The sequence below is a fragment of the Abramis brama genome, assembly GCF_963993115.1.
Source record: "Abramis brama genome assembly, chromosome: 5".
Classification (NCBI taxonomy): domain Eukaryota; kingdom Metazoa; phylum Chordata; class Actinopteri; order Cypriniformes; family Leuciscidae; genus Abramis; species Abramis brama.
In genome coordinates, this window is record NC_139967.1 from 47647576 (window position 1) to 47665439 (window position 17864).

Consider the following 17864-nt stretch of genomic DNA (forward strand, 5'->3'; position numbering starts at 1 on the left):
AAACATAAATATCGTGGATTTGCGTACATCAAAATATGGAATTATATAAACAGAAAAAAGGAAAAGCACAATAATAAGGTTAAATCATATCTTGAATAAATCGTCAAAATGCATGAACAATTTTGCACGTTTCTGTTATTTATAAGTCTCTAAGGGATGAAATAAGAGTTAAATTAAACAAGAAAAAGAGGACAACAAAGGAGGCAAGCCATTTTGCTTGTGAATTGGGAATTTTACATGCAAGATAAAGAAATCAACCGCAAATTCAAGGGACAACATCTTTGGATTTAAAAATACCTCTTTGAGAACGAAGGTGTGGGTCACATTTGTATGGTTCAAATTAACATAAGAACTTAAGTCAACCCAAAATGTATTGGATGTAGGCCTACTACTCGTATCTCCCAATAATTATAATCTCTGGCTAATGGTTGCAAACCAATCACATTATAGCCTGTACACCACTGACTCGCTTTCTGAGTTTTACAAATGTCACTTTTGCTTGTACCTAATCAGCAGTGCCATAAATTGAATAAAACTGTAAACTGCTTTCTGTCTCTTTGCCAGTAGCGGTTCGCTTTACAGAGGCTCTGGCACAGCTCGCCGGTCCAGACTATTTTTGCAACGCGTTTTCACAGAGCGCATGTCCCTACTGGCGCACGGTCGCAGTCAGTGTGCTGTGAATCTGATGTGAAAACACAGGCAGAATAAATAATACATTCATAAATGATTGTGATAAAGCAGCGTTTCAGCGTTTTCTTGTTCCTGGTAAGTTAAAAGAAACGATTAATTAAATGCTGCTCGTTTTACTTTGAATTATAAGCATGCATAATTTAGTTGTTTCGTCTAATAATATCCAATAGATGTCCTGATCCTGTGTGTTTTCCTCTGACTTCAGGTGTGTGTGTATGAGCACAGATATGATCCTCCTGTGTGTGTCGGATGTCAGCATCAGCTCTAATGGCTAGAATAAACAGGACATTAGTGTTGACTCTCCTCATCGCTGCCAGCTCCATATTTCTGCTCTTCCAGATCTACAACTACAGACTGTACTCGACAAAGGTGAAGAGACAAACCTGCGTTATAATGCCAAAGAGAACCACTCAAACATGATACTCTTCTGGCCTAAATAACATTGAAACATCCTAAAAATAAAAAATATATAAATATTCTCATATATATATATAGATAGATAGATATTCATAAATATTTTTTACTGGCCATGAAACTGTTTTTGCAAAAACAGGCAGTAATGACACCAACATTTTAGATACCAGTGAAAATTCACAGTTTCAAAATTCTCTTCCAGTTTCAATACCACAGCTTAAACTACTAAATGTATAACTAATATAAATGTAAAACATTATTAAAGACAAATAAACAGTCAATAATAAAATAAGAACAAGTAAAATTACAAGCAAAAGCACAAATAAATACAATATAACAAAGATACAAATGAAATAAACAGTGCCTTTCTCGTTTTCAGGTCTGACTGTATTTTTCAGGTACAGAAATTTAATAAAGTAAGCAAATGTAAAATAACACTATAGTATTCATTGTATAAATTAAACATCCTTATTAATTAATCCTTATTAAAGTTACAAAAGTTATTAAGTCAATTAAATAGACTGTCATTAAAATATGTTCATTTTAAAAATACAGAAAACATTTTATTTTAAAAAGTAAAGATTCTGAAAGCATTGAATGAGATCTCATAATAATTTAGTAGTAGTAACAAACTAATATATTTTATTATTTTATGTGATTAATATGATGTTGTTGTTGTTGTTTTTTTTTAAATATGATGGTTTCACTTTCATTATAAATATGGTGATTATCTCTAAGGTTGACACCCAACTTATATATGATATTTATTATATCAGAATCTAACCATGTCATGTCAACAAACAGAAAAGTCAGCCGGCTGTTTATTGTCATGTTAATTATTGTGCCTTTTACCCCAAATACCATACTTTTACATATTCTTCCATTTTTGAAAAACTGTTGCTTTATTTACCTTTGAACGAAACTGAAAATCATTAACAAGACGTTTGTCCTAAAATATAGACATTAAATATCTTGAATGTAACTCGACACCCTTGCCTCATTTAGTATACGTGGCTCTATGAATATGCAAATGAGCCCCGCCTCCACTCACTCACTCAGCTCAGAGATCCACTGGTTGACGATCACACGTTGATCTGATCTGGTTACAAGGTAGTTTGTGACGTCAGAAACACCAGCGATTTCAAAGTGTGTTTTTGAGACTGTCTTTGATTCACTGCAGTTTTAAGGAGAAAATACTCAGCAATGCTGTCGACTTATGAATTTACACATGCTTTGACTTGATATAAACAACATTAAAAGCTAGATATTCACCTCAGGGGGACTTTAAGAAAAGTGCTGAGCTGGATTTTTGTGCCATCTAGTGGTTTAAAAGGGCCTTTAGCCCCGTTGTACCATATATATATATATATATATATATATATATATATATATATATATATATATATATATATATATATATAGTATGTGTGTGTCTGTGTAATACTGTATATTAATGTAAGTTATAAATGAACGGCTCATGCACCCAAGTTTGTTGATTGATATCCTGATGGCATTATTTCTTTCACTGCAGAACGGGCTTGACGTTTTTAACAGTAAAAGATATCTGTCTGGGAAAGAGGCACATTTGGTGAGTCTGATTAAATGCTAAGACTTGCATATGAATGCCTTTACTCCTCCTCGGCTCATTTTGTGTCTTGTGTGTTTTTTTCTAATCCAGCATTTGCTGAAGAAGTTCCTGGGTCTGGTCCACAAGTTTAAATTGCCCGTGTTTCTGGTTGACACCGCCTCTCTGACCCTGCTGTCCCAGGATGCCGTTCTGTATCGGGACAGTCGCCTGAACGAGCCTCACTGCAGTTTCTTCTGCACACACAGAGACTTCACCACATTCGCACTGTATGGAAACCTCTGGAAATATGATGTGAGGAAATCAATATAGTCATGTTGGAAGTCATTACTTTCATCCAGCCAAGACTTGTATCACCACAGAGTTACCAAATACATTATGACGGGGACATGAAATATCGATTTGAGAATAAATGTTAAAAATCGCATACATTTTATTATCTAATAATAATTCTAGTAACAAGACAAACACGTCAATAATATTACTGTAGTCCTACTAAAGTGCAACAGTCGTGTTCTGGAAGTAAAAGCCATTCTTTTTCTCTATGGGAAAATAATTTTTAGCAATAACTTAAAGCATTAAACACAGACCTGTTGTGAGGTACAGCGTTGTTAATCGATACTGTTTACTGCTGTTGACGCCGTCAGCACTTAGTTTTAGTCAAAACAGGCCAAATGCACCAAAGTCGAAAATTGCTCTTTAGCCCTGGAAACTCCCACAAAGCACTGAAAATGACATAATCGAGTCGTCTCCCTACTAAACACACTCACACACACACACACACACACACACACATATATATATATATATATATATACACACACACACATATATAAATATGCATATTTGCAATGGACTTATTACTGTAAATTTTTAATCAGGGCTGCACGATTTGGTGAAAAAATCGAATTGCTATTTTTTTTAATTAAAATTGTGATTTAAAAATGCAATATTTTTTTAAACAAATTAAATATATATTTATATGCTGTGCTTGTTTATAGGGCTGCACAATTTGGCCCAACATGTTCTTATTAATATGTCTAATAATAATAATAATAATTATTATTATTATTATTATTATTGCTAAATAAAAATATTAAACAAAAAAAAAGAAATATTAATATTGTAATAATAAGTCACTTTCATTATCAAACATAAGATTAGAGTATTTAAAAATGAATATAACAATATAATAAGAAAATATTGATAATAATAATATTTTTATTTTACAGAAAACTTATTTTATGAAAAACTGCGGGGTTATTTGCAAGCAGCCTATGAGTATAAATCATTAGAAAGGTCTAAGGATTTATTATAAAATATTATATTATTATGAAAAAAATCTGTGATTTTTTTAAAATGATTAGTCTTGTATTTCTCCATCGTTTTTAAATTCAGTTATGCTGTTTGCAATGGTTCATAGGTTTGTAGTTCTTGTAGTTGTCCGTTTAGGGCCACTGTAGAAACATGTCGGCGCATTTCAATGTAAGGGGAATGAGAGATGAAAATGATCATAGATGAAAGCTCCTCTGTGTGTGTGCAGGCCGCGCTGTTGGAGGCGTCAGCTGAGCGAGGTCTGGAGCTGATGGAGATTCGTGGGAAAGATCCCAGACTGATCAGCATGGACGACCTGACGGCCAAAGAGATCCCACTGCACTTCTTGTTCCGCTTCAACAGTCGTGTGGTTCATGTGGTGGTTCTGTACGAGCGCATTGGGAAGTACCTGTGGCACGGGCCTCTCCGGCTGGGAGACGGCATGGACCGGACCTTCGCCGCATTTGGGAAACTGGACTTTGGCCGTTATGCCGGGGCTTATGACAGGTGACGCCATGATCACTGCATGCACACACACATGATGAGTACTTAAAGGAGAACTCCGGTCAGTTTTAACATTGAGCTCATTTTTTTGTAAATTTGGAGTGCTGTCAGTACAGAGAACAACGACAAAAATCGTTGTTGCCTACACCGTGTTATCCTCTTTATCCTCTTTCCTCTTTTTTGCGCGTGAACTCGACAATCGACTACTGTGGACTTCGACCGAAAACAGGATGTAAATACAGATATGAGCGCTGGCTGAAATAACATCATTTTTATTCATATCTTTCACATCTACTGCAGTCAGATTCACCGTGTTCTCTCTGAAGGAATCACTCACATTGGCTGTGCACTTGTAATGACACATCAAGGATGTTAAGAGGCTAAAAGCAGGTTTAAAACTTGCCCCATTGAAGTCAACAGGGTGCAAATTTTAAAAAGAGGATAACACGGTGTAGGCAACACCGATTTTTGTCGTTCTCTGTACTGACAGCACTCCAAATTTACACTACTCTTTTGTCTGTTACGATAGTCACTGTTTCAGATTAAGCGATTTTGACTCAAGATCTAAAATCTTGTTGTGTCGTGGATAAGAAACAGAAACGTGCGGTCCCACACGCACACACACACACAGTCACTCACACAACATACATACAATATTGCGCATACTCACTCACGCACACACTCACTCAATCTCACTCGCACACACTCACTCAATCTCACTCGCTCACACTCTCACACACACACACGCACACTCACTCTCGCTCACTCACTCACACACATGCTCACACTCTCACTCACTCACTCACTCACACAAACACACTCACTCACTCAATCACTCTCGCTCACTCACTCACTCACACACACACACACTCACTCTCGCTCGCTCGCTCATTCACTCGCTCACTCACTCACTCAGTCACTCACTCAATCACTCTTGCTCACTCAATCACTCTCGCTCACTCAATCACTCAATCACTCTCGCTCACTCACTCACTCAATCACTCTCACTCACTCACTCACTCAATCACTCTTGCTCACTCACTCACTCAATCACTCTCACACACTCACTCACTCAATCACTCTCGCTCACTCACTCACACACACACACACACACTCACTCACTCAATCACTCTTGCTCACTCACTCACTCAATCACTCTCGCTCACTCACACACACACACACACTCACTCTCACTCACTCACTCACTCAATCACTCTTGCTCACTCACACACACACTCACTCACACAAACACACTCACTCACTCAATCACTCTCACTCACTCACTCACTCACACAAACACACTCACTCACTCAATCACTCTCGCTCACTCACTCACTCACACACACACACACACTCACTCTCGCTCGCTCACTCACTCACTCAGTCACTCACTCAATCACTCTTGCTCACTCAATCACTCTCGCTCACTCAATCACTCAATCACTCTCGCTCACTCACTCACTCAATCACTCTCACTCACTCACTCACTCAATCACTCTCGCTCACTCACTCACTCAATCACTCTCACACACTCACTCACTCAATCACTCTCGCTCACTCACTCACACACACACACACACACACTCACTCACTCAATCACTCTTGCTCACTCACTCACTCAATCACTCTCGCTCACTCACACACACACACACACTCACTCTCACTCACTCACTCACTCAATCACTCTTGCTCACTCACTCACTCAATCACTCTTGCTCACTCACTCACTCAATCACTCTCGCTCACTCACACACACACACACTCACTCTCACTCACTCACTCACTCACTCTTGCTCACTCACTCACTCAATCACTCTCGCTCACTCACTCACTCAATCACTCTTGCTCACTCACTCACTCACTCAATCACTCTCGCTCACTCACACACACACTCACTCTCACTCACTCACCCACTCACTCAATTACTTACTCACTCATTTACTACTCACTCACTTACTCACTCACTCATTTACTTACTCACTCACTCACTCATTCACTTACTCACTCACTCACTCACTCACTCATTTACTTACTCACTCACTCACTCACTCACTCACTCACTCACTCACTCACACACACACACATACACACACACACACACACACACTCACTCTCGCTCACTCACTCACGCTCACTCATTCACTTACTTACTCGTAAGTAAGTCGTTTACGAATCCCCACGACACCCTACTTCAAACGGATCGTGCCAAAATCGGGCTAAAATCGTGTAATCTGAACCAGACATAAGAATGACTAGTGGTCGAAATAGGTACTGCAGTCCAATCCAAAATACCGGAGATCGTCGTTTCTCCCGCCTCCTCAGACTCGACGCTCACACGGGTTGCCAGTTTGAGACACGCAGCAGGAACGAGTGCAATGGACAATGAAAATAGGCAAATTGGCAACGTGCAATATCACAGATCAAAACAATAACAAACATTCCAGCCTGGAAACGCACATTTCAAAGTAAAATAACTGTCTGTAGAAGCATGTTATGAAACTTAGCATATTTCCTCAATATATGCAAACATATTATGGTATTTTTATGCTTAAGTAGAGTGAAAAACTTACATACAGCACTTTTAAATGTAAATGTTCTTGGAGATCAGAAGCATGTTTTCCATCTGTGTTCCTGTTTCCAGAAAGCTATTAGTGAATTTAACCATTTCAAAAAGGACAAAACCAAACAGTAAAAATAAACCCTAATACAGGCACATATACACTACTGTTCAAAGGTTTGTTTTTAAAAATAAATTATTACTTTTATTCATCAAGGATGCATTAAATTAATAAAAAGTGACAGTTAAAGACATTTATAATGCTACAAAAGATTCTATTTAAAATAATTTATTTTCTTTTAACTTTCTCTTCATCAAAGAACCCTAAAATAAAATGTATCATAATTTCCACAAAAATATGAAGAAGCAGCACAACTGTTTTCAACATAAATGTTTCTTGAGCATCAAATCATCATATTAGCATGATTTCTGAAGGATCATGTGACACTAAAGACTGGAGTAATGATGCTGAAAATTCAGCTTTGATAACGGGAATAAATTACATTTTACTATATATTCACATAAAAAAACTTCTTTTACATTGTAATAATATGTTACAATTATACTGTTTTTACTGTATTTTTGATCAAATAAAGCTTTGGTGAGCAGAAGAGACTTATTTAAAAAAAAAATAAAAAATCTTACCAACACCAAACTTTTGAAACGGTAGTGTGAGTGTGATATTATCTTATATAAGGGAAAGAAACTTAAGATTAGACATACATTGTTTAATTTCATGACTTTTCCAGGCCTGAGCTCATTCTCACCACTCTTGATGGTCTTGATGTAAGAATCCCCAAAAACTTCTCTGGCTTCCTCCGAGAGTTTTCCAGCAGTCGCTTCCTGGAGTGTCGCAGTAGAGAAGCCAAGGCCTTCTACCAGGTACTGATGTTTCATGGGAAATATAAATATAAATGCTTGAATATCTTACTTGGACTTAGAGCTGCACGATTGATCGTTAAAAGATCACAATCTGGATTTAAACACTCGTGTGATCTTATTCATAAATGATAGCGATTCAGTTTTGTCTATTAAACCTTTAAGTCTGATCACAGTGAACATTCAGATCTACGTTCTGACCCAGAGAGAGCAGAGGTCATGTTTAGATGTGAAACAGCTTCACAAACAGTCTTTTCAAGCGCACAGTATCATTATACAATGATTCAAATTATCACAGAAGTACTGAGATAAAAGTTTATAGATCGGCTATAAACACTGATGTCTACGGTAGTGATCAAAATAGAGTAAATCACCTTTTGAAAGTAATTGTTTAATTTTCTATTCATAATCATGGGAGAATCGGGATCTCTATTTGAAAAAAAAAATGTGATTCTCAATTTATCCTGAATCGTGCAGCTTTACGCCTGTTTTGTCTGATTTAAGCAATGCATTGGGCTCAGTGTCTAAATAATGTTGTGCAGCTGTACCCAGAAGACACCTCTGCAGAGGCTGTGGACTTCAAGATGAGGGCTAAAAGTCTGCTTCATCTTGCTTCAAAAGTCCTCTCTGCGCTCGGAGTGCCTTTCTGGCTCAGCAGTGGAACCTGCCTCGGTAAGAAGCGCTGAAACTTACATTCATACATACTTTAAACTCCTTTTAAATACAATGAATCACAGCCTATACACTACCGGTCAAAAGTTTGGAATAATTATGATTTTGAAAGTCTCACCAACACATTTATTTGATCTAAAATATAGTACAAACAGTAATATTGTGAAATATTATTACAATTTAAAAGAACTGTTTTCTATCTGAATATATATTTTAAAATGTAATTTATTCCTGTGATCAAAGCTGAATTTTCAGCATCATTACTCCAGTCTTCAGTCACATTATTATTATATGCTGAATTTACAGCGTCATGTGACCATGCACACCAATGGCAAAAAAGTTTACAGAATATTGCAGTCCAAACTGTTTAAAATCCATTAGCAAAATATATTTTATAAAACTGCTGTCACCTTTTGGCAGATAGATGGCACTGTTGCACACAAGACTGGTTAGGTGTCAAAAACCTTTTGATCATTTTTGTCCAGCATGTTCTAAATCAGATATGAGACAAATTTAGGGTAGATCCAATTAATTTTTTTTTTTTAAAACGTGTCCTTTCTGTGAAATAAAAATGACACTTGCAGAAGGGTTCAAAATATGGACTCTTTGTACTCGGACCAAGAACAATAGAGCAAATTAATCAGAAGTAATAAGCAAGGCATGGAGCCACTAGCCGTGTTTCCACAGCCGAGCCAGGGCTTCAGACGGGCCGGCGGGGCTAATAGCCTCGGGCCTGGAGCAACGAGCCCAAAATCTGCTGCGTTACTTTCCACTGTCGGGCCAGAAGCTCCACAGCGCTTCATTATGCCTGGTTCAGATTACACGATTTTTTTGTCTTATGCGATAGTCACTGTGTCAGATTACACGATTTTGACTCCTAAAATCTTGTCGTGTCGTGGACAAGAACCATGTCAGACTACACGTTTCTTCCAGACCAGTCATCACGTGCCGTCTTTGAAGACGCGCATGAAGGCGAAACTAGTAGCGCCTGACTTCCGGAAACGACCTAGTCTATGTACATGCATACACACACACACTTAAACTCACTCACATAATACACACACATAAACTCACTCATTCACACACACACACACTCACTCACTCTCGCTCGCTCATTCACACACACACACACACACACACTCTCGCTCGCTCATTCACACACACACACACACACACACACAAACACTCTCGCTCGCTCGCTCATTCACACACACACACACACACACACACACACACACACACATACACAAACACTCTCGCTCACTCATTCACACACACACACACACACACACACACACACACACACACACTCGCTCATTCACACACACTCGCTCACTCATTCACACACACTCTCGCTCGCTCGCTCATTCACACACACTCTCGCTCATTCACACACACTCTTGCTCGCTCGCTCATTCACACACACTCACGCATTCTCACTCGTAACACACATACATAATCACACTCACACAAACAAGTTTCTCTATAGCGAAGTACAATTTAATGAATCATTAGTTAGCTTAATGCTAATTCCAGTCAGTTACTCACCGGATTGCTGAAGTACTTCTGCTATTTTTCGCCAGCATTTTTCGTTTTTAATTCTGTCATGGTAATCTCTCAATGAAACATCATACAGGCAGGAGTACTGTTGCCACAGCTCCACGAACCTTTCCTCCATTTCATAATTCCACTTAGCAACACCATCGTCTCTATTTCGTTTCGGCATTTTTGAAAGCTGTGAATGGAAATGCGTCTGTGCTCCTATTGGTCAATGTCACACGTGATAGAACCCGTCGTGGAGGACCGAAAAAAAAATTAAACATGCTAGTCTTTTTGTCGTGGTGTCGTGAAGCATCGCAGTAGGCTGTCGCCCGCTATGACACACTATACGATATGAAACGATCGAATCTTGCGTCCCGACGCCCGTTGTCGTATACGAATTCCCACGACACTCTAATGCCGGGCGTACACCAAAGGATTTTCACAGTCCCAGACTAAAGACCGGCAGTCTTTAGGAATCTTACTGGAGTCTCGGCGCGCTCTCGTCGTCTCGATCGTTAAATGTGAGGTGATAATCTGCAGTCGGCGACCCGATTTATGCCAGTCTTTCTCTAGTCTTTCATATCAAACATGTTTGATATTATCGCAAGTCGTAGCGTAGTCATAGTGACGTAAAACAATCAACAACCAATAAATTCGTTCTAACATAAAACATAAAAAAACAGGAACAACTGCTAGCATAGGTAAAAATAACTACCATTAAATTATAGTATCTTACTACTGTGCAATAATATAAACTGTTCATTCATTACATCACTTTACCTCTGTCTTTATCCACTTTTATCCTCTTCTCTTCTTTTTGGCACTGTAGGCCAAAATATCGCAAAATTATATCGCAGAATATAATGCTAGTTTATAATGTGTCATGTAAATTCGGCAATCCTTCACAATCAGGAAACTTTCACCGTGTCTAGACCTATTTTTTTACAGTCTATGGTCTAGACCTGGCGCGAGCTGCCAGGCCCGTTTCTACAGGGGAGCATGTTAAGTGTGAGTCTTTAGGTGTACAGAAAGCATAAGTCAAACGGATCGTGGCAAAATCGGGCTAAAATCGTGTAATCTGAACCAGGCATAAAACACGCCCGTAACACGCCTCTCTGGAACAACGGCACACTAACACATCATTTCACCAACAAATGGAAGTTTTATCAGAAAACTAATCAAAGAAATCACTGGAAACAGCGTGATCGCAAAACAAACATGATAAAAGCGAGCGTTTGCTGGCATTTTTGTTGTGTACTTGAATATTTAAAACCCAAGAATCAATGTTTTACCACAGGTTTACAATAAAAAGTGATACATTGATCATAATGAATTAATTTGAGTCAAAATTGCACATTAGTCACACAGAAATAAAGTGGTTTACCGTTTACGGTTTATTTCACAAAAGAAAGAGGACACACTTAATCAGTCGCGTCTGTTTCTGTTTATTTGGTAGTTACAGGACATATTTACATCACATTTAGAAAGAATGATAATTTCTACAAATATGCCACCATAAATACGACCTGATGAGCTTTAGCACTCTCTCCCAGTAGGCTACAGATGTTTTCAGTCAGAGAAACAGAGGAAGCTCCCGAAAAAAAGTTGCTTTATTTTATGATAGTCCGGTATAAAGAGACGAGACGTAGGCAGATAAAATAAAAACATGATTGTGAATTTGTGATAGCCTTTATGATTCATCTGATTCCTTCACGCGTTCATATTTACCATGTTTACTATGGTAATGGTTAGCGTGCAGTCTTTTGCATCGCGTAGAAATATTTCTACCTTATACGGTGATCAGAATCCACATCGGATCACAAACAGAACGCATTCAAACATGAAAGTGAGTTTTGAGGTAAATTATTTTAAAAGTCTGACGCTAGCTGGTATATAGAATCATCCATCTCCAGTCTCAGGTAAACTCCTCTGTTCATAACCACTCCTCAAGCCCGAGCTGGCCCGCTTTGGACCAAGGTATTCGGCGGGCCAGAAAACCCTGGCCGTTGGCCCAGAGGAAGCCCCGACGAGGGCTAGTTTCATACCAAGTTTCATAAAATAGTACACCAATGCATTTGTAAAATACAGCATTTTACTCAAAATGGCTGACATCCAGTATGGCCGACACAAAAACACTAGCATGACCAAACATAAAGAGATCAGTCTCATTATTTTAGGCCAAACTATTATAGAGTAGTCTCGCATAGCCAGACCTTCAGACTGACGGCTGAAGGTCTGGAATTCATAGCAGCTTTCTTTGGCCAAGGCCCGCCCATAAGGCCGTTTGACCGACATGTCAAACAACCAATTACAGTTCGTTTCGTTCAGCGTCACGTTTCGGGGCGTGGAAATGTCCCCACAACAACAGACCGGCGTGCAACAAGTCAGTCAGCATAGAAAATCAAAGAAGGAGAAGAAAACAAGCAGTAAGTCATTGATCTGTTCGTGCACGTATACTTTTGAGAATCCTACGTTTAGCTGATCTTGATAAATGCTCATTGTCACTCATGTAAACACAACAGTTTTTCTTCCGCAATCACACGTCTGCGCTTTGTTTCCCGGCTGACCGAAAATAAACGCGACACTCGCGCCCCCCGGAAATCCGATAAAATTCAACCAATCAGATGACGACTTCGACATTCCTGAAGTGTTTCCAGTTAAGTGTACCATATGCATCAGACGTTTAGCCAACGTTCCGTGGGCGTGACGTCTGAGGCTGAGACTAATTATAGAGTTACAAACAAAAATAACTATTTTCATATTTCTTGACCAGTAGGTGGTGCTTTGCCAGAACGGCTCAAATTCCCTCAGGGAATGATAGATGGCTGTTTTACCTAGTTTTGTTTAAATACAGTGTTTTCTGAGATCCAACAGCCTTCAGTTCTATTTAACCTGCTTGCTGTCAAGATTCATTGAAGCGTTATAGAAAAATGCTTGGGTCTATCAAACATCTTCTGATATCTTGTTGCCAACATGATCTAACAATGATCTGATCCAAATTTAGTGAAGATCTGATGAACAGTCCAGGTTGTACAGAAAATGATGGAGAATCTAGTGTTGTAGAAATTGAGTAAATCATTTTACTCAATATGAGCCAAGAAATCAGCGATTTTGTTTTTAGGCCTTAATATAAGCTTTGGTGCAAATTTGAGATGTTGATAGAGCGTTTGAGATAGAGACTCCAAATTTGCCATGGTTGATGTTCATACTGTCTTCCATCTTTGTGCCAAATTTCACAACTTTCCTATGTTTGGTTATATTGTTTGCCAAAGAAGAAGAACATTAACAGATGTACCTTCAAGGGCTCGGCCTCTAATTAGATTGAATAACTCTCTTCCTCTTCTCTCCCCTTTCCCACAGGTTGGTACAGGCAGTGTAATATCATTCCCTACAGTAAAGATGTTGATCTGGGCATTTGGATCAAAGATTATAGGGATGACATCACTCAGGCATTTCAGAAGGCTGGTCTCCCACTGAAACACAAGTTCGGAAAGGTAAGGAGATTTTGAGAGTTCAGGATCCCATCATTCAAGTAGATAGGACTTGGGGCCCTATTTTAACGATCTAAGCGCATGGTCTAAAGTAAACCTGCACGGCACTAGTGCACTCAGGTTATGTCCGAATCCACTTTTGCTAGTTTAAAGGAGAACTCCGGTCAGTTTTAACATTGAGCTAATTTTTTTGTAAATTTGGAGTGCTGTCAGTACAGAGAACAACGACAAAAATCGGTGTTGCCTACACCGTGTTATCCTCTTTTTAAAATTTGCATTCTGTTGACTTTATTTGTATTTGTTTTTATGTTTTTATTTCCTGTTTTCGGTCGAAGTCCACAGTAGTCGATTGTCGAGTTCACGCGCGTGATCATAGGTAACTAACTAACTGCGTGAACTCGACAATCGACTACTGTGGACTTCGACCGAAAACAGGATGTAAATACAGGTATGTGTGCTGGCTGAATAATCATTTTTATTCATATCTTTCACATCTACTGCAGTCAGATTCACCCGTGTTCACTCTGAAGGAATCACTCACATTGGCTGTGCACTTGTAATGACACATCAAGGATGTTAAGAGGCTAAAAGCAGGTTTAAAACTTGCCCCATTGAAGTCAACAGGGTGCAAATTTTAAAAAGAGTATAACACGGTGTAGACAACACCGATTTTTGTCGTTGTTCTCTGTACTGACAGCACTCCAAATTTACAAAAAAATTAGCTCAATGTTAAAATTGACCGGAGTTCTCCTTTAAACTAGCAAAAGTGGATTCGGACATGACCTGAGTGCACTAGTGCCGTGCAGGTTTACTTTAGACCATGTGCTTAGATCGTTAAAATAGGGCCCCAAGTCCTAATAAATCATGTAATATTTAAACGTGTAATAAATCAGAGTCTCATCTCTCATTCCCTTCAAAAGCCAGTTACGCTCGTGCCATGGCGGATAACCAAAAAAATATTGCGCCATTGACTTAGACCAGGTTTCAGTTGGTCAATGGCTCAGTCTATTTCAGTTCCTCAAAATAGCAACGCGCCAACAATGCGCCGAACACACCTCGTTTTCAGACCAGCAGCCCATGGGTGCACAAATGCATTTGCTATTTAAACAATGTGAAACTGATAACTGCAGGACGTGAAAATAATAACTGCATCGGGCTGAAACTAGCAAAAAACACTTGCGTCGCGCCGCATTGTGCCGGGTGTGTGATAGAGCCCTTAATCTTGGATGCCCGAAAACAGCTGCCCGGAGGCGTTGTGAATATGGCCGCAGAGTGAACAGTTTCCTTGAAATGGACTTTGTTCTTTTTCTCAAGTTTCTCAACCGTTATTGCACCTCAGAAGAGCAAGAGGACGCAGTGTTCTCTACGAACGTGTTGTACCAATTAAGATGCATATTAAACAGCTTGTTTTGATCCTGGTTTTAATTTTTGATTTTACCATAAACCTAGATCAGCCGTAATCCTGCTGATCTGTTACTTCAAACGCAATTAATATTTTAGTTAGGGATTAACTTTAAAGGGACAGTTCAACCCAAAAATTAAAAATCTGTCATCTTTTACTCACCCTTAAGTTATTCTAAACCTTTATGAGTTTCTTTTTTCTGTTGAACACAAAAGAAGATATTGGCAGCAGTTCTTCTAACCCTAATTGATGGAGTGTGAAGCTTTTCAATTCTTAAAAAAACATGAAGGAAGAACATCATGGCCATATTCCAGGACGACGATGTCAAGATTCATCAGGCTCAGATTGTGAAAGAATGGTTGAGAGGAACATGAAGAATCATTTTCACACATGAATCTGCTCCAGATCTTAAATCCATTGAAAGTGTTTGGGATGTGCTGGAGGAGACTTTACAGAGTGCTGGACTCTTGCATTGTCAAGATATTGACCAAAAATGTATGCATCTCTTCATGGAAATAACATTTATTTACATCAAGAGGTGTGATGTGTCTTCCTACACGGTTGTTTAAGAAATGAAAAGCTACATCAGACACGTTTTCACCCTTCATTTATTTAAATTTCAGGTGGAGGACAGTTTGGAGCTCTCCTTTCAGGGGAACGATGTGAAACTGGACATTTTCTTTTTTTATGATGAAGGTGACATCGTCTGGAATGGAGGCACGCAGGCAAAGAGTGGCAAAAAATTCAAGTGAGTATTAGAGCGTTTTCTATTATCAATTAAACATTGCTTTTAATATCAGTCGCATGCTTCCAATCATGGATGTTGCCAGACCCTATTAATGCCTGGTATGTGAATACAGTGCCATTAGCCAATCTTTGAAACAACAAAGTGAGGAAGTCAGAAATTAATTACCTGTCATTTATTTATTTATTTATTAATTATTTGATTTGTTTGCACTTAAACACACAATAACAGTGTATGAATGTGAAGCAAGATAACTCAATTCCAATTACCCAGGGTTAACTAGTTCAAGTGTGGAAAGCCCTAGAGAAAATCTGTTTTTGTTTTTTCTTTCATGAAATGTCTTCTTATATTTACATTGTTTCCTGACAGATACGTGTTCCCACGATTCAGCCTGTGTTGGGCCGAGCTGATGGAGCTGAAGGTCCAGGTTCCCTGCGAGACTAGGGACTATGTGATGGCCAACTATGGACCCAACTGGAATGTTCCTGTAAAAACCTGGGACTGGAAGAGCTCCCCGTCCAACGTCCAGGAGAATGGCGTCTGGCCTGTGCGGGAATGGGATGATGTCATTCAGGTTTACTGAAGCATCATGGGAGTTATTTGGTATACTCCCGCTGATATGGGTGACATTGCAGTTACAGTGATACAAACCGCTCTAAGCTACTACAAACATGAAAGCAAGTTTTAGAGTTCCCTGAATTCCCTTGAGTATCTTTGTAACACTAAGAGAACATAAAATAAAGACCCTCAAGAAATAGTCTTGCTTAGAATCATAGACTGTAAAAAAAGATGGACGACGCCCCTTCATTCTCTTCCATTGGTGAAAACTGAAGCCGCCAAAGTCCTAATATGGCGCTGACATCTTGTGCAGATTTGGGACCTGCTTCTGCGCAATCGTGAGCAGGAAGTAAAGCCGCGGTATCAAGGACCCGCCCTCACTCTCGCAGAAACCGTTAGTACAGTTTACTGCAGAACAACTCATTATGTGAAATAAACAGTTATGGACATGTAGAAATGAAAGCTGAAGCTCCAATATCCTCCCGAAAATCCCCCAAAAAGTCTGTTGGTGGTGCCTAGTGACGTCACATTTCCGTTTTTATAGCATCAAATAACTAAGACCAAACTTATTTTAAAATCGAACACTTAAATTTACATCAGTGTGAAAAAAACTACCTAAAATGACAGAAAACATCTTTGGAAGAAAATCATTTGAAGTGTAATTTGATTGTTTAGTTTCCATCGCGTTCATTAGGCTTCATGGGGAGGCGGGCTTTATGACCTATACTGGGACCAGCATCGAGACACTTTGGCTTGGCTTCACTTTTCAGGACTTGAGCGGCACGCTTGCCTAGAATGTACAGAATGTGTAAAGAAAATGCTGCTGTGCACCGGCTACTGATATATGTGTGTTATTCTTGAATAATAAAGTATTGTGTGAACTATTTAGGCTTTTAGACATGTAGTGATGAATCAAAATGTTGTATTTTAATAGATGATAAAGCTAAAGGGAAGGGTGGCCGGTATAATACTGATGTATTCAAAATACATTTTGATGATAGCAAAAAGATGTACACCAAGTTGCTTAATTGAAACATATTGTACACCCCTGAGGTCTGAGTGCATCTCGGGGAACTGTGTTACCTGGAGCATTTCCTCCTGGTAGGGGCTCCCTAGTCAAACGCTTCCTTTATCAGGTTTGAGCAACATGTCATGTGATTCTGCAGAGTGGTGATTAGAGAAGACATTTGCTTTTATGATTGTGCCTGATGAGGTTGTGAACATTGAAAAGAGTAGGGGACCCAGTACTGAACCTTGATGCACGCCAAAGATTAGCTGATGAAACTCAAGACACTGTGGGTTTGTGGTGTAGGGTGCCGACTGCTGATGGTCACCACTTTTATCAGTGGAAAAGGTGACAGTCATCTGGTTTAAGCCAGAGAAGAGGGGACACCCTTATGCCTCCCATCTGGATGTATATAAACACATTTTTAAGTGATGATGCCTCAAAAATATGTTCACGCTGTTCTATTTTAAATAGTTGCTTTTCCCACTGTTAGTTAATCCATTTT

The 17864-nt window shown here is 39.0% G+C and overlaps 1 protein-coding gene across 1 annotated transcript; it reads left to right on the forward strand.

The window, feature by feature from the left end:
* Positions 1 to 642: 642 nt before the first annotated feature.
* On the forward strand, positions 643 to 17239 carry fktn (fukutin). The gene is made up of 10 exons (XM_084114338.1): positions 643 to 765; positions 896 to 1059; positions 2636 to 2692; positions 2783 to 2983; positions 4233 to 4510; positions 7814 to 7946; positions 8486 to 8615; positions 13518 to 13651; positions 15674 to 15798; positions 16165 to 17239. The coding sequence occupies exons 2-10, from the start codon at positions 940 to 942 to the stop codon at positions 16376 to 16378; spliced, it is 1392 nt and encodes a 463-aa protein (XP_083970464.1). The 5' UTR covers positions 643 to 765; positions 896 to 939; the 3' UTR covers positions 16379 to 17239.
* Positions 17240 to 17864: the final 625 nt, after the last annotated feature.